The sequence below is a fragment of the Panulirus ornatus genome, chromosome 29 (genome assembly GCF_036320965.1).
Source record: "Panulirus ornatus isolate Po-2019 chromosome 29, ASM3632096v1, whole genome shotgun sequence".
Lineage (NCBI taxonomy): Eukaryota > Metazoa > Arthropoda > Malacostraca > Decapoda > Palinuridae > Panulirus > Panulirus ornatus.
In genome coordinates, this window is record NC_092252.1 from 8438017 (window position 1) to 8460005 (window position 21989).

General features: G+C 36.6%; 2 protein-coding genes across 7 annotated transcripts in view; one reads left to right on the top strand and one right to left on the bottom strand.

The window, feature by feature from the left end:
- l(2)gd1 (lethal (2) giant discs 1) overlaps positions 1 to 8658 on the top strand; it is a 206530-nt gene extending 197872 nt beyond the window's left edge. For all 5 annotated transcript variants that reach the window (XM_071679117.1, XM_071679114.1, XM_071679116.1 and 2 more), the window contains 5 exons: positions 1492 to 1667; positions 2466 to 2586; positions 4764 to 4915; positions 6939 to 7029; positions 7165 to 8658. In XM_071679117.1, the coding sequence (XP_071535218.1) occupies positions 1492 to 1667; positions 2466 to 2586; positions 4764 to 4915; positions 6939 to 7029; positions 7165 to 7290 (666 nt within the window). In that variant the 3' untranslated portion in view covers positions 7291 to 8658. The remainder of the gene's footprint in view (positions 1 to 1491; positions 1668 to 2465; positions 2587 to 4763; positions 4916 to 6938; positions 7030 to 7164) is intronic.
- Positions 4957 to 21989, bottom strand: LOC139758057 (sepiapterin reductase-like). 2 transcript variants are annotated; one of them, XM_071679122.1, is made up of 6 exons: positions 21851 to 21984; positions 18213 to 18413; positions 15356 to 15558; positions 13132 to 13363; positions 11967 to 12169; positions 9901 to 10700 (listed from the first exon to the last, which is right to left on the bottom strand). In XM_071679122.1, the coding sequence occupies exons 1-5, from the start codon at positions 21869 to 21871 to the stop codon at positions 12002 to 12004; spliced, it is 825 nt and encodes a 274-aa protein (XP_071535223.1). In that variant the 5' UTR covers positions 21872 to 21984; the 3' UTR covers positions 9901 to 10700; positions 11967 to 12001. The 2 variants fall into 2 exon arrangements, with proteins under 2 accessions (XP_071535224.1, XP_071535223.1); XM_071679123.1 differs by lacking the exons at positions 9901 to 10700; positions 11967 to 12169 and adding an exon at positions 4957 to 6387 and having other exon boundaries at positions 21851 to 21989.

A 21989-nucleotide genomic window follows, 5' to 3' on the forward strand; every position in this document is an offset into this window, starting at 1 on the left:
GGGCCAGATTATTGCCTTTTTTCATCACATTTGCTTGTGGAGGTGGGATCTGTAAGTATTGCTTCCTGAAGTGTGAGGTAGGAATATTTGTTTATGAAGGTTGTATCTATAAGTTCCTGAAGTGTGCAGTTGGAATAAGTTTTTTGTTTCTACATGGGGCTGATGATTGTTTATGCATCGGTTTGGATGGGTATATTAAGGTGAGATTTTATTGGATTTATCTTTGTATTATTTTGTAGGTGTTGAGTGTTCGTATTTGCAAGGCAGCTAAGGATTATTGTGAATGCTCTGTTTTATGCAGTTTGTAGTTTTGTTATATTTGCCTCTAACAATGTAGATTCCAGGTATGTGAGGCATAGTTTAAGGTTAAGCAGACATAGCATTTGTAGAGGACACTTACGAGATTCTTGTTCTTGTCAAAAGCTACTACCAGTAATGCTTCTGAGGGCATTTAGTTTGTATATGGCTCTTGTGTTGATGTTTGTGATTTTGGGAGTGACTTGATTGGCGACCAGCTACAAAGTTGGCAAATTGTTCCAATACTATTGGCCTTACTACCCTTATCATGTTATATAGGGAACTCAGTGTTTTTTTAGTGTTATTTATGATTATTTGTGACATCAGGCACCTATGGATTCCGATAAAAGGTGCCTCCTCCCTGGAATGAGAGTGGGAAGAGGCACCCTCTACAAATCTACCTAGAGTCCCAACATCTTAAACTTTACAGGTATGGCTAGAGTCTCATGAGAGCCATATGTATCACGTTGGACCTTTAGCTTACACTCCAGAAATGGAGTCATCTTTGTGGGTGGTTCTGGAAAGGAAGACCCCAGACCATAGTAGATTGAGGGGTGAAAAAATAGTAGATGTAGCTGTTTCATTTGTAATGTAAGGATGTCATAGAAGTGTGTGTGTGGGGATGGGTTGTGGTGGGGGGTTGCCTGTTGCAACATTATAGTGTGAACCCAGTTAGTGATTGTAGTGTAGTCTTCATACTAGTACCTTTGTTTGACTTGTGCTTTGAGCTTGGTAATCCATGTTTTGAAAAGTTTAGAGTGAGAAATGATACATGATCTGAAGGTGATAAGATTATGTGGTTAATTATGTTTGACAAACACATTTTCATGTTGCAGAATGGGAAGAAAAGAAAAGAGGATCGTCTAAAAAGTTTCTGTAGTCCCCTTAATCAAGAAGCATGATTTTCTAATTTTTTTCTTTCTTTTTTAAAGCTGATATGGCACAGGTAGTTGAGGCCCTAATCAAGGCCATCCCATTAACACTATATATGTATATTTACTGTAGTCTGAGCCAGATACCCATTTTCTCAACCAATTCCTAGGGGTGGATGAACAGGTGGGTTATGGACCGACTGCTGTAACCAGGATTTGAGCCTTTGCGCTCGAACCTAGACAGCTCATGAATGTGTCATGGTCAGGAACACTAACCACTCTAGAATTTTTGCAAAGCTGAAATTTTTTGTTACCCCGGCAGATGTGTGCTCAAACCCGTGAACACTTTAAGGCAACTGGAGATGTTGCAAGTGCAAATCGCTTTGAACAGTTGATCCTTCATACAAAAAAGGATCTAGATGCAATTCGAGCAGCTTTCAAGAGAGGAGATACTCCACCTCGTTTCCACTATGAAAATAGATCATTTAGTATTATTCAGTAAGTTTCACACTTTTTTTCTTATTCATTTGTATATTATTTGTTATGTATGTATCTTATCCCATTCAAAATATAAGCTGATAACATGAGTTTAAGCAGATGCAGTTTTTTCATTTTGTTACTCTTTTTAGTGGTTGAGGAAGCTGAAGAGGGTGTGCTGAAATGGTTTGGACATATGGAGAGAATGAGTGAGGAAAGGTTGACAAAGAGGATACTTGTGTTAGAAGTGGAGAGAACAAGGAAACCAACTTGAATTGAAGCATGGAGTGAAAAAGATTATAAGCAATCAAGGCCTGAACATACAAAAGATTGAAACGCATACAAAGGATAGACTGAATTGGAACAATTTTGTAAACTGGGGTCGACATGCTGTCAGTGGACTAGACCAGGGCATATGATGTGCATGGCGTAAACCACTTAAAGGTCTGTTGGGCATGGTTGTAGATAGGGTGCTGGGGTTTGAGTACGTTACACATGATAGCTAGAGAATGGATGTGAGCAGATGTGATCCTTTTTTCTTGTTCTTAATGCTATCTCACTAAAGCTAGATATGGCGATACAGTATGAAGAAAATTTTTTCATATACTCAGACAAATTGTGTGTGTAATAGTTGTCAGTGTAGTGTAATTTGTGTGCCTTCGAGCAGTTCTGTATGTATTTTCTTTTTTCTGTACATGTTTACCATTTCCGCTTTAGGGGCAAGAACAGATGTGTGTGTTTGATCTTACAATGAACATTCTCTTATCAGGAAAAAAATTTTCTTTCTTGTTTTATTTAGTTCTATAATTTTCTTTTCAGGTGCAACACAGATCTAAATGATTCAGACTGTGAAGTTTGCATTGTTCGAGGTATAAACTTCAATGTGCAGAATCCCAATGATGTTGACACTTATATAAAGATCGAGTTTCCATATCCTACTGTAAGTACTCATTACCTTCAAATGTTTTATCCGAGTGACTGTGGCTTGTAGAATTCGAAAAGGTGTTATATTTTGTATCATTTGGCTGCAGTGTTTAATGAAGCTATTTTACAGGAACAGAAAGAAGTGTTATCATTGCCTTTATTTATACCAGTTATGTTCAGTCACTCTATTGCATGTACTTTTGTACAGTTATGCTCTTCCATGAGAAGAGCAACTGGCAGAGTTCTGTGTACTTGATGCATAGGTGCCCACCATCATGGTAATGCTCTACATTGGCCACACTGCTTGCCTAGAGGATGCCATTCTGCAGTGGATGATATCAATGTAGATTTCTCATAGTTTTTTCTGTGAAGCCGGTAGGTATTCTACTTGCAACATAGATTTGCTGTGTTTTAACGCATCATACGCTCATTCTTATGCTGTTCAATATCTTCACCCTATGTCTCCTTTAAACCTAAATTAAGTTACTGCACATAGATATGCAACTTTTGGAGAATTAGTGTTGCATAACTGGGGGCACTGACCCTTTGTGTTGATCCTACATGCATCACCAGAGTCTCCTTTCACATTTCATTCTCACATATAGAGCTCCTCCAGTGCACATGAGGACAGTCATTCCCAAGACATTTTCTTTTTCAGTTATTTGTTATATCTTTGGGTGTCCATCAGAAGAAATATAACCAGTGGACGGTTTAAATATCTATAAGAAGCAGTGCTATAATCCTTTCCATTTTTCATAGTAAGTTCACTCATGCAAAACTTTCCCAGTTCAAGATTCTGACACACTTTAGTAAATCCCACTATTGATGCACTTATCTCTTCATCTCACCCTTGTACTCAGTAATTCTTTTCTTTTACATTACATTTTGGTGTTTCTTCACAGCAAGTCAATCTTTACACTCAGTATGTTACCTGAATATTCAAGGCAACCATGGGAAAGTAAACAGTTGCTGTTATCAGATGTTAAAATTTCCATTAACTTCATTAATATCTGAAAAGGTGAGAGAGCAATTTACATGGGTTCTGCCCAAAATATTATGTCTCTTTTTTTTTCTTTAATTAACAAATTCTAAAGATTAGCTTTAGAGCATAAAGAAAGTTAATTGCCTTTATATTTAGATTTTTTCATACTTGATTGCTGTTTCCTGCATTAGCGAGGTAGCACCAGGAAACAGATAAGAGAGGCTTATCCACTCACATACCCACATATATAAATATATGCGCACACAGCAATGCTGTTTCCTGTGGGGCTGGGTGGCAGCAGTAATGGATGAGGGCAAGCAAGTATGAATATGTACAAGTGTATATATGTTTATGTCTGTGTATGTATATGTTGATATGTATATGTGTGTTTATGGGCATTTATGTATATATATGTGTATATAAGTGGGTGGGCCATTCTTCCTTTGTTTCCTGGCATTACCTCGCTAACATGGGAAATGATGATTAAGGGCATGTGAAGCATTTGGGGTAAACTGTGGAGAGGTCTGTACATTCTGGATGTGGATAGGGAGCTGTGGTTTTGATGCATTTACACATGACAGTTAGAGACTGAGTGTGAGCAAATGTGGCCTTTTTTCCTGGTGCTACCTCGCTAAAGTGGAAGATAGTGATGTTATTTCCTTTGTGGCGGGGTAGCAACAGGAATGGATGAAGGCAAGCAAGTATGAATATTTACATGTGTATATTTGTATATGTCTGTGTATGTATATGTGCATGCATGGGCGTTTATGTATATATATATATGTGTATATGAGTGGATGGGCCCATTCTTTGTCTGTTTCCTGGTGCCATCTTGTTGTTGTGGGAAATGGCAATCAGGTATTATAATAATTTAGAAAATTATATATTATTAGAAAGGTCATATAGGCACACATCCCAATACTTTATAAATTGCCTAAGTAGAGAAAGAATTCTTTTAGTTTTTTTTTGTTTTTTTTTGTGAGTGTATGTGCTTGCACATGGTGACTATTTCACTTGTGGAGTTCCTTTCCAACTATCAGTAAGCAATTAAGTTTAAGCATATCTGTGTGGTCTTCACCACTTGAATGTGAAAATTGTCAGTAACTAAAAATTATGTTGGTAAGGAAGTCATTGTATAAAGCCTGGAAAACTGTTTACTATTTATAATTGGTTTCTTATGTATTTTAACAAAATTTTTCCTCTTTTATTAGGATAATCCCCCTCAGGATCGTACCTATGTGGTGAAGGATACCAACAATCCAGAATATAATCACAAGATTGTCTTCAGCATAGATCGTAAATCTCGGGCCTTAGCTCGTACCTTTAAACGACACGCTATAAAATTGCAGGTTTATGCTAAAGGGTGAGTACTTAGTTTGTCTTAAGCATTATTTTTGTTGAGTAGTAATACTGTGTCATTTCCTCATATATTATTCAGAGCCTCCACTTCAAGTACAAAGAGTTCCCAGCTGGGATTCGAGTATGGATATGAGTGTTGAATGATGCCAGTAATTTGTTGGGGTTTACTCCAGGAAAGCTTAGATTTTTTATTAACTGTAATTACTTCAGTTACAAATGATGTTACTAGATTGAGAAAGAATAGTATAACAAGTAGATCTGAATGCAAGATTAGGATTTTGTAGAGAATATGAATGGAAACTGTGCAGATTATTGAAGTAGAAATTATTAAGAGAAGTTGTATGTATGCCCTAAATCTGTAAATTTGTAAACACCTGTAAGAAATTGTTTTTAACAAAAGAATTAAATGGCAAAATTTACATTTTCCATGTAGTGCCAATTAATTGACAAAAAAAAGAAAGTTTTAGAATAATAGATGTAGAGTAATTGACAAAAAAGAAAAACTCAGCAAGATAGAAGTTTAGAGGACTATATTATGAATTTGCTTGCAATGAAAACTTAGTGGAAGAATTGTGACAATTGAAGGTCTGGGAGGTAAACTGTGTGAGAATTGGGTCATCATTGAATGGGTCATTAAATTTTTTCATACTTGATTGCCATTTACCACATTAGTGAGGTGGTGCTAGGAACATATGAAGAAAGGCTGCATCTGCTCATAGCTATTCTCTAGTTGTCATGTGTAATGCAACAAAACCACAGCTTCCTAAACACAGCTAGGCCCCACAAACCTTTCCTGGGTCATGAAATCTGATGATTAGGTAGACATATTAGGTAGAAGTAGTTGGCAGAAACATTTGGTAGGAACCTCTAAAAACACTGCACTAGAGTTGCCCTCTGCCAGTGGCCTATTAAGGGTGAGGCACTAAAGGCTAAGAAATGGCTGTGGATTTCATCAGTTCTGGAAACTTTTTTGTCATGACCACTGCCTTAAGGGAGTTCCCAAAAAAACAGGCATCAGATATAGATAAATAATTAGATATTTTCAGTAGATGCTAGCAGAATAGTAATAACTGAAGCTAATGTAGTGGATAGAGAAGGCATCTCACATGTAAATAACATGAAAAAAGGATACCTAGATTCTGTGCACCAGCAGGCATAAGTTGCAAATACAAACCTCAGCTTTCAGTATTGTCTTCCCACAGATGGTAGAAAATTGTCAAAATTTTAATGTATAAGAAATGTATGAGTGATTTAAACAAAGAGAGTCATTTGAACTCATTTGTATTATAGACATATAAGTCATGTAGTAATGGTAAGGCATTTATATCTGGATTTTAACCCAATGCATCATCTTCCCTTTCATTATCTTAGTTGTCCTGGAAGACTAAGAGTTCCCATAGCATTATAGTCAGAATCACTCTTCATAGTCTCCTGATATGTCCAAATATCAGAGTTGATTGTCTGTCATTCACTTATCTGTGGATAAAATGTGGAGTTGTACACCGGCTGGGGATTCAGATGTGTGCAAAAAGGTCTAGTCACAAAATGTGGCTCACCATACTATATCTGGTTACAAATGTGGATTGGTGCAATGAACTGGCAATTACACCTTTTTTGCAGATATATGGGCATCTTTAATGTGACACACTTTCAGCTGTGTTATTAGGTTGCTGGTGACAATCATTGATAAGATGTGGAATTATACATCAGCTTGGAATTCAGTTAAAGGTGCAAAGGTTTAAGGTCAAATTTGACCTGGTGCAGTAAATGGGTTGAACTACTTTAAAGCAGATCAGTATTCGCCAGGAGCCAGGAACCCTTGTACCTTCCTACTTCACACTTGCCTTACTCCCCTTGTATAAATACCATGCTGCATAAGGTAAATCTCAGATTTATTTCATTTTCTTTATACTTTTATGTAGGTTACATTTGCTGCATGAAAAATTTACTGCAGCTTGAAATTTGTACATATGTGCAACAGAGAACTACAAAAGGGTTTAAAATCAAGTTTTATGATTTATAAACAGGAGCTGGTTTCATCGTGACACACTCATAGGGATGGTCAAAGTTCCACTGGTGACTTTAGAAACAAAATGCACTCTTCATGAATCTTATGATGTAAGTTGCTGTTCATTGTGGTTTACATAATGTAACTTATTGTTATATGTAGCTGGTCATATTTTCCATATAAAGCTGTAAATATAACCAGGCTTTAGGTTTAAGTGAAATAAAGGCTTATATTTTCCTTAACAGCTAACAGATGAGCGGAAACGTATGGTTGGAGGGAAACTGGAAGTAAAACTTCGTGTGAGAAATCCTATTGTCACTAAGCAGCTTGAAAAAGTGACAGAAAAATGGCTTGTCATTGATGGTTTTTGAAGATTATTGATGATCTATGTGTGCTTTACTTCCTTTAGTAAAAATGCATTTTTGAAAAGTGACACTCATTTTTAAAGTTCCTGCTTTTTGTCATCACTGTTTCTTTGCATCATTGAATTTACCAGAAACGAGCTCATGCCCAAGATTTTTGAAGAAATAGATTTAAGGCAAATGTGATTATGAAAAAAATTACATTTCCCTGTAGCTAGTGCATTTGTAACGTGGCAAGAGACTGTGGCATCTTTGCAATTTGCACGGATATGTACACTTCACACCATTAATCGCTAGTCAGTTAAATGGTTGAATGTAACTTATGATTGTCTGGAATATTCCAGGGAACAAATTCTATGCATGTACTGTTTGAGACTTTGATGCTACTATTACTTATTTGATTGGACATAATTCCTTAATACTCAGGAATAGATAAAAAGATATTTGTCTGGCCTGCATATTTCAGGTGACAGAGGTACTTTTGTAGTACCAGTAAGTGGAAATGCTTCAGAGCTAATGAAACTATGTCTTGAAATATGAAATTAATAACCAGAAGCACATTTTGCAAGTGTGGGATACTTGGCTTTATATCTGTGTTTAAACATGCATGACAAAGCACATTATTTTTCCAACTGTTGTAAGAAAGTAATTTTAATGGAGATAGATATTAAGGCTGGACTGTATGTGATATTAATTGCCTATACAAAATTCTTCCAAGCTACTTAAAATTATTTATGTATATGAAATTAACAAACATTTGTCATATTCTCTGGATAATCACATTCACCCGTACTTTGGTCTCCGTTACATCAGTGAATGGTTTTTCCATGGGACCACAGTCAAAAAACTTTCAATCTGATTCCATGTTCTCACCTTATTGAGTTCTTTTGTGTTTATGTACCTTAATGTTCATTGATCCTAAGTTCACAGGTTCTTTCTGGCTTAATTCATATATATGAAATAGTATAACAATGGTAGTGTATCAATGTCAAAATTCAAATTGTTGAATATATTTGCTGGCCATTACATTGAACAGGTAAGACTGTAGTGCTTGTTTCACTTTGATTTGATGGCAACACACAAGATACTTGACTGTGTAGTATTTTGCATTTATTCTTTGCTTATCTGTTCTTTGCGAACTATTTACTATTGATATTTTTACTGGGCTTCAGTTATATATATATATATATATATATCTTTCTTATATATATATATATATATATATATATATATATATATATATATATATATATAATTTTTTTTTTTTTTTTTTTCATAGATATTTGCCATTTCCCATGTTAGCGAGGTAGCATTAAGAACAGAGGACTGAGCCTTAGGGGAAAATCCTCACAAAATTATATACATACCATACAGGCTTATGTGACTTTTTCTTCCCTTTTATGTTTCTACACCTGTTGTTAGAAAATACTTGTAAAACTAGAGATGATGAGATGAATTTTGCATTAGCTGAATGAACTACATTCTAGTACAGAAAAGGGGAAGAAAGTCTTTTTGTCAACCAGTAGCCATAATGGCATCAAACAAGACAAGATGAAATTTCATATATTTCCAGAATTTATTTATAATTGCCCTAGAATCAATTTCTGTGGAAGAGTCTTGGTGTTACTAAGGGCCTTTCTAAAGGCTCTTGCAGCTCACGGCTTTGCTGCTTACAGTAGCAGTGAAATGTAGATTCCTGTGGAGTGTTTAGTTCTTTAACTGTACTCCCAGTGATCCAGTCTCACCAAGGGGAACTTTTGTGGTATAACCTCTTGCAGGTCAAGCTTAGTAGCACCTGTTTCAAGAATTCATACATCCATTCACCCATTTACTATTAATATCTGTTTCATTTCCAATTTGTACACCCATTCATCCATCTACCATTATCAAATCTGTTTCCAGTATAATGAGGTGGATTAGGTATATCACCTCAAATCTTTTGTGTACATCAACCAATGTCCTTTCATTTACAGCAAAATGTACAGTTCTCACCATTATCAGCACGTCTTACTTTTTCAGTTTATAGTCTACCTCTCTCCCTTGTACCTTCATCTATACATACAATCACATCTTTACCAACCCCTCATCTGCCATGTATTATGCATGACCTAATGTCTGCAGACCACATTGTTTTTCTGTTCCTAGTTCTTGCTGAACTATGTAAGTAGTCCATTTTTAGTGCTCTTATTATTCACTTTCTTGACCTTTATGAAGCTGAAATTAAACAGAAATACCTTGTCTTCTTGCAGGCTGAAAATTTTTACACCATTACATTTGTTGGTACCACTTGTTTTCCAGACCATGCACATGCTAGTCCATATCATTTTTATACTTCTTTGGCTTAAGATTGCCATTAATATAATTATTTTTTAAAAAGAGATCAGATGTCATTGTGTGCTTTAATTGTAAAAAGAGTTTCTATTTGTTTACTGTTCATGAGCAAATAATTTTTCCATTTGCAGCAACAGCCTAAGAATGAATAGCAGTCTACATACTCCAGCCATCAAAACAAATATTCACACTTTAAGCCACTGCAGATCATGTTAATTAGTTACAATTACCAACATGCTTCATATATCATTTTCAGCTAGAAAGAAGGTAAAGTAACAAGCATAATAATAAAGTACATACTTTTCTTTTTGGGTTAAGAGGAACAAACTGTTATTGTTAAATAATTATAATCATTGAATAAAGTCTTTCCAAGAATATGACCATTACAGAGCAAGCTTAATTATCAGTTAAAAGCTCATTTTTATTGTAGGGTCAGTGATGATTGTAACAGTTACTTGGAAGTCATCAGTTTATGCAATATTTATGGTAGGAACTGCATGCAAAGGAGTTGCAAAAGTATTAGGAAAATGTAAAATCAGTTAAAGCAAAAAAAATGTTTCAATATAAACATATATTACCATGAATTCGTCTGAGCTATGCTGTGAGACTGCCTTTCTTCTATCACTAATTTTTTCCCTAAATCTACTTTGGTCATCTATTCATTGCTATTACATCCTTTTTCCATCTTTCTGAGATATCTTTTCTTGGGGAATTCTTATTCCTGGGTGCTGTACTTCGTTTTGTAAATGTAGTTTGAGAATTTTTTATTGTTTAATCAAGGCATAAATTTCATGGTTGCTTTCTAATGAAAAGTAACTCTTCAAGAATGATTCCAAAGTATTTCTCATATCCACTAACATAGATTACAGTGCAGAGTTATTTGATATGTTAAGCTATGATTCTGCAGGCATTGAACAATTTACATTCATCTTTCTTTAGTGAAAGAAACTACAACCATCCATTGCTTGCACTGTGGAGGCAACTCCTTACCCATAAACAATATAACCAGCTCCAAGATTCAGCCACTTTACTCTTTTCAGAAGGACTAAACAGTTCATGTATATATATGTATCGTTTTTGGAACAGATACATTCACATCTCTGCTTCTAACAACTTGCCTCCCACACCATATATTCTTAAGCAGTGAAAAGTTTTTATCGAGGATGTAAGGCATGTGTACGTGTAGGAAGAGAGGAAAGTGATTGGTTCTCAGTGAATGTAGGTTTGCGGCAGGGGTGTGTGATGTCTCCATGGTTGTTTAATTTGTTTATGGATGGGGTTGTTAGGGAGGTGAATGCAAGAGTCCTGGAAAGAGGGGCAAGTATGAAGTCTGTTGGGGATGAGAGAGCCTGGGAAGTGAGTCAGTTGTTGTTCGCTGATGATACAGCGCTGGTGGCTGATTCATGTGAGAAACTGCAGAAGCTGGTGACTGAGTTTGGTAAAGTGTGTGGAAGAAGAAAGTTAAGAGTAAATGTGAATAAGAGCAAGGTTATTAGGTACAGTAGGGTTGAGGGTCAAGTCAATTGGGAGGTGAGTTTGAATGGAGAAAAACTGGAGGAAGTGAAGTGTTTTAGATATCTGGGAGTGGATCTGTCAGCGGATGGAACCATGGAAGCGGAAGTGGATCATAGGGTGGGGGAGGGGGCGAAAATTTTGGGAGCCTTGAAAAATGTGTGGAAGTCGAGAACATTATCTCGGAAAGCAAAAATGGGTATGTTTGAAGGAATAGTGGTTCCAACAATGTTGTATGGTTGCGAGGCGTGGGCTATGGATAGAGTTGTGCGCAGGAGGATGGATGTGCTGGAAATGAGATGTTTGAGGACAATGTGTGGTGTGAGGTGGTTTGATCGAGTAAGTAACGTAAGGGTAAGAGAGATGTGTGGAAATAAAAAGAGCGTGGTTGAGAGAGCAGAAGAGGGTGTTTTGAAATGGTTTGGGCACATGGAGAGAATGAGTGAGGAAAGATTGACCAAGAGGATATATGTGTCGGAGGTGTTGGGAACGAGGAGAAGAGGGAGACCAAATTGGAGGTGGAAAGATGGAGTGAAAAAGATTTTGTGTGATCGGGGCCTGAACATGCAGGAGGGTGTAAGGAGGGCAAGGAATAGAGTGAATTGGAGCGATGTGGTATACAGGGGTTGACGTGCTGTCAGTGGAGTGAATCAAGGCATGTGAGGCGTCTGGGGTGGACCATGGAAAGCTGTGTAGGTATGTATACACGTGTGTGGACATGTGTATGTACATGTGTATGGGGGGGGGGGTTGGGCCATTTCTTTCGTCTGTTTCCTTGCGCTACCTCGCAGACGCGGGAGACAGCGACAAAGTATAAAAAAAAAAAAAAAAAAAAAAAAAAAACATTCACATCTCATTGACATTCCACCAGTTAAGCCTAAACATCATAATAGTCAACATGGTCTCCAGACTTGAACTGATGCCCTCTCAACAAATCCAAGAGCTTGTCGACAGTGACATGACATGCAATAAGTTTTCCTTCATCCTTCATTGAGGCAAAACATGATCGGACTTCTTTATCTGCTGTTAAAGTGCGGGCAATCTCCTGCAATGAGTACATTACATTTAAAAGTAATGAAAACTTAACTATGATGACCACAATACATGACCACTGCTTAACTTGATTGGAAATTAAGACCACTTATTTAAATGAGTAATCTTATGTGACAGTAAAAACTGTAAACTCTTGCAATTCATAGAGAATGACATTGGAAACGAATTGGTAAAATGCATTACAATACATGAAAACATTAAGAAATTTGACGAGTAGAAAAAAGTACCCTTATGGAATCTGAAGCATCTCTACAGTTTAGTGCATTTCTACACCTGAAAAGAATGAGGATGCAAGGATTAAATGAATTGGAGCACTTCCCAACACCAAAAAGCTTTAGAACTCTTTACATTATCATGTTCTTACAAAGCAACTATGACCATCTCCTTAGTGATAGGCAAGCTTTCCATTACCCTTAAAAGCAGTTTAATGCTTTTGCTCTTCATTTTTAATTTCTTTTCCCCTTTCTTATGTCATGAGGACATCTGTCCATGCCTTGAACTTATGATAATCAAATATGCAATATGCCCATTTCTCCTCTGTTATACATTATTAAAATGGACAAATGGAACTGGTTATGTGGAAAGATCAATGCAGTGACTGTCAGAAAAATCATAGCAAAAATGAGAGGCAAGATCAGGCCCTAAAAATTTCAAATTCCCTCCTAGTATACAAGAGTGGACAAGTAAATGTGTAAGTGCACTTCCAATCCACTCATTATACTAAGTTGTATGATGGTAAAGAAAGTTTGAGAGATTGGGCTCTATAAAGGTATAAAACTCATACTCAGTTCAAACAGTTACTTGCATGCATGTTTACAATCAAACGGAAATGTAAAGCTGTGAGATGCATAGTTAAACTTCTTAGAAGAGTGGATTTATGCATGGACAGCTGCAAGTAATGCTGTATCATCCCTACTCAGATAAGGATCCTAACATCCATCAAACATGACTCACCTGCATGTTATTATCCAAAGGGCCTGGTGCATAGTTCAAAACCAGGATGTTCGGTTCTTCCTCAGCTAGGACCTTAAAGATCATGTCCCTGGCAGCCTTTCCAGCACAGTACAGACCCCATGACTTCAAGGGTTGCACTCCACACAGGGATGAGATATTGATCACCTCTACTGCTATGTCAGGATGTTGAGACATAATCTCCAAAAATACAGCATTCAAAACTACCACCGAGCTGCAGACCATGAAAGAATAAGTTCATCAGGGATGGTGGTGTCGTAGAATGTTGATGGGAAAGACAGTGTTGTAAAGGTTATATAAATGTTATGGAGGTTGTCCACGCCTAGAAATATAACATTGTTATTCTAGTCTTATGTGAAGTTAGGCACTCCTCAGTCCTTAGGAAGAATTAAGATGCAGTTCCAGCCCTGGGAGGAAGTAAAAGTCAGATGGCTTTTACAGCTCAGTGTGAGGTATACACAGCACAGCTCTATTCTTGAGATTGGAGAGGATGATGATAGAGCATCAGGATGGGTACTTCCCATTCCACTCTCAAGGAAGGTTATGTTCCAATTCAGATGGAGGAAGATGTGGAGAGAATGGATATCATAAAGAGATGGAAAAGGAGCCCACTTATTCAGCTATTTTAAAACACCTGGATACTCCAATCTCAGGTTATCCACTCGGCTACTGGAAAAACTGACAAAAATTTTAGATTAACATTTACAGGTCATCTTATCATTGGTATGAGTATTTACAAAGTGTATTGTAGTTAAAAACGTAGATTTAATTTGTTAGCGATTTAACCCAAAACTTACAAAGTTATGCAAATATAAGTTCAGCTTGTCTCTCTACTGGTTTCAAGGAATGCATAATCTAAAGCCTCTACACCTGAATTCTTCCTGTTAACCACAGTTTGCAATAAAGTTCCAAATCTTGCTTGAATGACTTCTCTCAAATACAGCTTCCCATGACTATTCTTACTGATTTTCACACCTAAGTGTCTTTGCTCATTAATATTTATTCTTTGCCTATAAACTAGTATATATTGCAACTGCCTTCAGCTGACTAATATGAGAGAGAGAGAGAGAGAGAGAGAAAAAAAAAATCTTATTCTAATGTGCATTCAACAGCTTCCTCCCACACACTGTCACAACAATCTACCAAATATATGAAAGCCTCCTGTGACTCAGCAAAAGGAACAGCAACATATTCACATGGTAAATAAGGAAGCTTCCTTCTAACATAGGTCAGTTGTACACGACACTCACCCAGTCTCAGTCATACCACATTGTGACCCATCCATAAAATCAATATCAAAATGGACATGGTGATATCACAGGGCAGCCAGAAGCATTCCCACATTTATTAAGATCACACTTTGTCATTCATGCAGTCATTTACCCTTACATATTAACTTCAAGATAATTCTTTAATTGTACTATTATGTCTCCCAACAGATAAGAGATGATTACTTGCAAAGGAACAGCTACATAATTCTGAGGCAGTAGGAGTTCAAGGGAGAGAGATTTTGTTCTGAAAAAGGAATGAGTGGATACAGTGTATTCTAGGATGGAAAAAAAGGAACCAATACTGTTCCACAAAAGTTAATAAAAAGCTTCATTCTCAGGCAAGCATACAAGGAAGACTTCTTGGGTAGATCAAATATTTTGAGTTGAAAAGAAAGAACACATGTCAGAGGTTTTTCTACATAGGTTACCCCTGACTTAAGTAAAAGATTTGTGAATTGGACACATTTCATGCCAACATGTCTACAGATGAAAAGAGAGAAATATCTATTGTTAGAAACTACAAAACAAAACTGCAAAAGCTCCAGCTATGTCACAGGAAATTCAGCCTTATTGATTCTCATGAGTTTGTTATTAAAAAGGACATGGGAGTTAATGTAATACCAAGCTTATCACCATACTGATTTAAATGAGGCAAATTATGTACTTGTTAATATCTGAAGTGCTTTCCCTACCAATTAGTTAATATCAAAAGTACCTTCCAGTAAAGGGACAGGAGTAACAGATAATAACTATATAATGCAAAAAGTATCAAAATTTTTAAAGTTAAATGAATGTAAAATTTATTGAAATGAAGCCCCAAAGTAGGAAATTCCCTCCCCATACTTCCCACATCAAAAATGATCATGAAATTTTAGATTCATGAAAGTAACTAGTGAAGGGATGAAAGACACCTTTTCTGACAAAGCAAGACCTACCTGATATTGAGCTGGAAGTAGTGGTTGACAGTATCTTGGTCCTTGAGGTTTTGTAAGTAATCAAGAGGTCCAACAGAACCAACATTATGGAATATTACAGAGCGAGAAGGAAGGGGGTCATTTTCAACCTTCAATGACCCACCTATAATCTTCTTTAGGTCCTCTCGACTGGCAGTCTCAAAGTCCACCACATGAGGGATGAACTATTGGGAAGATGAGTGAATGTAAAGATCCTAATGCAGAAAAATCAAAATTCCAGCACCAACAGCAAGGTAAAAACAAAGTTGTCGCCATCAAAAACTATACGTGTACCATCAGTCTAGACATTGGTTTCTCATTTATAAATAGAAACATTTAGATTTCAATATTGGCATGCATATAAAGAAAGAGCACATTCAGATCTTATACAAAACCCTACGAATAGTATAGTCCATATGAGAAAGAAACAGACCCCACTGTCTTGCATGTAAGTGGCCTCTGTCGCAAACAGTGCACTTCACAAAATTCCAGAGTGTGCTACCTGCTCTCATCAGGAGGCAAAGTCTTTAATTTTCAAACCAAACTGGAGGCTGTAAAGGTAAAACAAAATGCACAAGGAGATGACTGGTCCTAAAAGGAGGAAAGTGTCAAAAATTCTGCATTGTACTTCTAAATGATGTGGAAATGAATGATGTTTCGGTAATTACCAAATGAAGCTTGGTAATTACAAGTGCATTAATAACCAATGTGAAAACATTCTTCTCATCATATAAATGAGCAATTACCAAAGCCCACTATAGGCTTTAAGAAGTATTTGCCACAATTACTCCAATCTATTTTATCCTTATCAAATGTCAAGGCAAAGGCATCACAGAATCACTGAAGGAAACTCTCAAAGCAGGTGGTGTAGATGTAAAATTCCTTACACACTTCTGAACTAATTCCATAACCAAGGTATATTCTGTAATAGACAAATCTTGCTGAGGTAGTTCCTATTGATAAATTCCTTTCATGTGCTGAATAATCAACATGTTTCCAGCCACTCTGTCTTCAGCAAAATTCTTGATAAATTACTATGTTAGCACATCTGTAAATATCTTGAAGCACATCCTTTCCTTGCAAAAAGCCAATTAGGGTCTTAAAACAAAATCAGAGACTACATTACCCATAATATCTAATATTCATCAAGTATAACTATAAAGCACTATATCACTCACCACATTTTGTAGAGTTTACTTCAATTCTTATTGCATTTTAACTTGAAATGTACATTATTATTATCTGTGTGTTATACCTAATTCCCTTCTCTTGAAATGTACATTTATCAATGTGTTATACCCAACTCCCTTCTCTTGCATGTGTATGGTAGCATTAAGAACAACTAAAATTCTAATCACTGTTATTAATATCACTGAAACCATTCACCCTACCGCATTCCTACTTGCATTCGCCTAACTCATCGGGTTATAATTAATAACTTTCCATTTATCTTGTATAATCATGGTATCTTCCATAAGGCCTCTCCAGATCTGTAAATGCTACACACAAATTATGCTCCTTGTTCAATTATTTCTCACACCTGAGGCAGGTAGAGCCCAGTTTTGTTTATTGATTTATTTTATTCATTCCAGGACCTCTGGTGTTACCTAAGACCTCCTCTTAGGGCTCCTGCAGCCCAAGGCTGAATTGTTTCCAGAAGCAGGGAAATGTAGACTGCAATGAGAAGTTCTTTAATGAGTCTGTACTCCCAGTGATACAACCTCGCCAAAGGTGACTTTTCACTTGTGGTGTGTAACCTTGAGTAGGTAACTTATGAATAGTAGTTCCAACAATATTATATGGTTATGAGGCATGGGCTACAGATAGGGTTGTATGGATGGGGGTGGATGTGTTGGATATGAAATGTTCGAGGACAGTATGTGGTGTGAGGTGGTTTGATTAAGTAATGAAAGGGTAAGAGAGATGTATGGAAATAAAAAGAGTGTGGTTGAGAGAGCAGAGGAGCTTGTGTTGAAATGGTTTGGACATATGGAGAGAATTAGTAAGGAAAGATTGACAGAAAGGATATATGTGTCAGAGGTGGAGGGAACAAGAAGCGGGAGACCAAATTGGAGGTGGAAGGATGGAGCAGAAAAGATTTTGAGCGGTCAGGGCCTGAACATACAGAAGGGTGAGAGGCCTGCAAGGAAAAGAGTGAATTGGAACTATGTGATATACTTGGGTTGACGTGCTATGTGGGGTAAACCATGGAAAGGTCTGTGGGATCTGGATGTGGATAATGAGCTGTGGTTTCAGTGCATTACACATGACAATTAGAGACTGAGTGTGAACGAATGTGGCCTTTTTGTCTGTTTTCATGGCACTACCTCGCTGAAGCAGGGGGTAGTGATGTTTCCTGTAGGATGGAGTAGCGCCATGAATGGATGAAGGCAAAAGCATGAATATGTACATGAAAAATAAAAGAAACACGGTAAAGTACAAAATAACATTATTAGATGTTACTAAAACAGTATTTTTAGATTCTACTATGATACATACCAAAGTAGTAATAAGAAAATATTCCTCAAAATAACTCTGGTGCAATTGTTTAGCACCAATCATAAATCATAAATAGAATACAGGAAAATAAAATCCCTAAACATACCAAAACTAGAAAGCAATCAAAATTATGTTGAATATTAAATTTCAACTATATTTACATTGTCAGTGGACATCAAATGGCACTATGTGCATAAAAAATTATTACATTTAAAAACTAAGCATTTACTCATTTCATTTCACTTTATCGTTGTGAACACAATGTACATGAAATCTGAAAAATAGGTAAAATTATGAATTTCATCATACTTCAACGTACTCTTAACTCTACTTTACTTACCTTTACATCAGGATTAACTTTCTGCACCAAGTCTCCAGTATCTTGAAGACCCTGTGCAGAGCGAGCCATGCCCAATATCCGTGACCCCGCTGCAAGTCTTCCTGCTAAGCCCTGACAAATGGCTGCCCCTAGCCCTTGTGATGCACCTGTCACCACCACCCACGACAAACCCCATGATGCTGCCTTTGACTCTATACTCATCTGAAAAAAAAAGAAAGACTATCAGCATCGCCAGGTCAAAATGAGCTGTAATACACCTATCATCGATATGCACATTATCAGTACAACCATCGACGAAAGTTGACAATAAACAGAACATCTCTCAAGGGCAATGACCCTCATAAAATAAAAGTGCAACTGCAACAGGGAGTATACTTAGAATGGGGGTTGCCAACCACAGCAGTCAGCACAGTCAGCCATGAAACAGATTTTGAGTAAGCAACGTGAAAGCTTAGGCAAGTAGAATCCTAGCTTACCTCTGCAAATGGCAGACTAGTAGAATCTAGAGAAAAAAAAATTGGACAATACGAAAACCTCATACTACAGTGGAGGCACTATGAGCACAAGATCTTAATGGTACATGAAACTCAGGCAAAATCTTTTGAAATCCATCCCACTCTATTTTCTGTGGTAAGAAGCTTTAACCACATGAAAAAGTGGGAGTTAATGATTCAAAAGTCCTCACAAAGAAAGAATCCTAGACTCCTTAAAGGTGGGTAATTTCCTGGAAATAACAGAAGCAAATAAAAGCACTGGATAAACATCAGGAATAGGATATTGCCTAAACTAAGACAGTACTAAAGGAACATTCTCAGTCTTTTAACGTAAGAGAAGAGCAAAAGGTGAAAATTTCCAATGATCAATATCAATAACCCAAATCTCCAAAGCATCAAGGTCAAGCCAGCTCACAACTGCAAGGATCATTATAAAAATTGATGTATAGATTAACAACAGTGGTAGATACAGCTACATCTTTGTACGAAACGTGTTGATTACTGTAACCATGGGCAAGTCACTTTCTATAGTTGAACTTTTGCGGTGGTCAGACGTAGACAATATATGGTATGGACTTTATTGCTGAAGTTTGACAGGGAACTATTTGATGAGTTTTAAGTTTCTGCACACTACATACGTAGAGAAAGTATTGGGATGAAATGTATTTAAGTTACCAAGGTAGGGTAGAACGACACACTCATTTTAAAGTAAAAACATGACATTAATCATTGCATGTCGGAAATAACTCGGTTCATGTCTCCCTGGAGTAAGTGCTGAAAGTGCTTTCTCTTAATTCAATGTATTATAGACTTCTGAAAAGCACGAATTTCTGAGTGCCAGTCCCTCACGGTTTTGCTGGCAAAATTAATTTCAACCAAACCTTACAATTCTCTGCAAGCTGCGCCTCAACTGTTATCCATTATTTAAAAAAAAATTACACAAAACTACGTTAATTTAAAGGTAATTAGGGTATTTTGTGCATTCCGTCAATATTTACGGTTCGATCTTAATACTTTTATAAATCAATACCGGTATTCGACGTAAGATCATTTCTCTTTACAGTACTGAAGAGTTGTCATGCTTATAGCTACATAAAATGCTGGTCACTTTAGCCTGACGCTGCCGGCCTTAACGTTAGGTCATTCGTCAACATCTCGAGCAACCATGCACAGGGAAGCAGGCCAGATCACTCTCGAAGAAGTTTACAGTGTTTTGAGCTTGTTAAATTGCCAGTCTCACTCATGCATCAAAACTAGCATTGCCTACTGAAGATAGAGAACCACAAAATCTTAAGGATCAACAACTGGTGAGATGAGAAAGGAGTTTAATGAACACAACCGCAGACAACATCCGTAAGTATTTAGTAACTTATTTAAATTTGCATCCTACGAATTTTGATTATAATTTCGTTTTGCCCAGCCAGTATTGTAGATACAAGCTACATTTGTGGAGCATGATTGAGTGCATCATATTTTGTTAAACGATAAGATATAATGCTATAGTTGCGAGGGTTTAGTATATCAGGGAAAATGGAAGTTTCCAGCGTCATATTGTATGAAACTATTTTAGAAAATATGGCAACAGAAGTGAGGCTTCTGTGTATCAGCGAAAATGTGGTGTTAAAGTAGGTAAAAATATGTAAAAACATCTTAAAGCCACAATCTGTAGTATTCAAGATTTATCTTGGTGTGCAATAACTTTTAGGTAATTTGTCAGCTGATCTCCGGATCAGTCAGTATTCCCTTGCATACATCACTATTGAAGTTAATGGGGTAAACTGACAGTTGCGAAACATTACTTTTCATTTAATGATGTTAAATTACGGTGACAACGAGCATGTAATTGATAATGAATATGAAGTGCATGATTTTGTGAAATGTGTAAAGCGCTTACAAAAAAAAAAAAAAACTTGGCTATTCAGAGCTTTGTAGAGTAAAAATATCTAGAAATCTGAGCCTAGTCGTACAGAAATACACTGGTAAAATATCATCAGAACCTAGTAATCCCTCATTTTATTCGTGTCTTGCTGAAGATTGTATGCGCTGTGAAGTCTGTTTGTTTCAGCAAAATACTTGGACTTACAAGATATTTAGTTTTACCGAGGACAGCACATAAAGCATATCTAAAATACTTCTTTCCTATTTGTCTTCATATAATGCAATTGAACCGATTGATGGCAGAGAGTACAAATGAACAATACAAAATAGAATGCTTTCATAATGTCTGACAACTAATATTAAACTAAATAAATAGTATGATTTCATAATATCTAGTAACTAATACTAAACGGATGAGCAAAAATACCAGCATTTCTGAAGAAAAACATTAAAAAAGTGAGCGGTATATATATATATATATATATATATATATATATATATATATATATATAGTGTGTGTGTGTGTGTGTGTGTGTGTAAAAATGAATCTTGACTGACTGGGAAATTAGGTAAAGTTTTCATAGGTTCTGTTGATATACTACAAATGTATTACTTGTTCCTACTACATTAACAGATGGTCAACTGTTTCCTTGATATACTGCCGTCGCTTGATCTAATACCACTCGCGACATAAAATAAATCAGTGCTACCAGTTATTTCTGTAATCTCAACGAACTCAGTATATACCACCTGAAACTTACCTTGCCGTCTCGTAAAGCTAGTAGCAATGAGAAGTTAAACTTTAACAAGTTAAACTTTTAAAATAACACCACCATATCAGAAAATGTTCTTTAACACCACTCGGTGGTATATCCAGCACTCTGCAGCCCTAAGGGTAAATTTCCTCTTGCCCTTAAAGCCTCCTCGGCAGATCTTTGCGAAATATAATGCAACTGTAGAGTTTATTCAATATGCATTCCTAAAGAAAATTATACAAGCTTCAAGCATTTCCAAATTTTCAAATGGAATCTCAGCAAACTACAGCTGGTGCTGTATTCACTTCGCATGTACCTAATCGTAGTCCCGTGTAACATAAGCTACACAGAACAGACAGCTTTCCCGCAAGGTTCTCGCGTCGTCATTGCCTGCCTTGTTATATAACGTCTCATAGACATATGTAATGCATACCATGATGTAAAACAACTATGCTCTATTTAAGGCCACTTAGAAAAGCCCAACTTAAGGAAAAAGTGAATTGTTGCTCACCGAAGGACAGCGCCTCAGCATGTAGAACGATTAATGTGCTTCTCACTTTAGACACGGATTAAGGTTACGAAGAAACCTGATCCTTTGATGATGTGACATCTCGTGAATAAGGCCTTGCCAAGATGTGGTGAAGAACGTC

What these genes read in the sequence shown, in the direction of transcription:
- LOC139758057 (XM_071679122.1), bottom strand. Translation starts at nt 21,871, where the DNA reads ATGCTGAGGCGCTGTCCTTCG. An exon ending in TACTTCCAGCTCAATATCAG is followed by an intron (nt 13,364 to 15,355) that starts GTAGGTCTTGCT and finishes CATGGTCTGCAG; the next exon opens with CTCGGTGGTAGTTTTGAATG. An exon ending in CTTTGGATAATAACATGCAG is followed by an intron (nt 12,170 to 13,131) that starts GTGAGTCATGTT and finishes TACTCATTGCAG; the next exon opens with GAGATTGCCCGCACTTTAAC.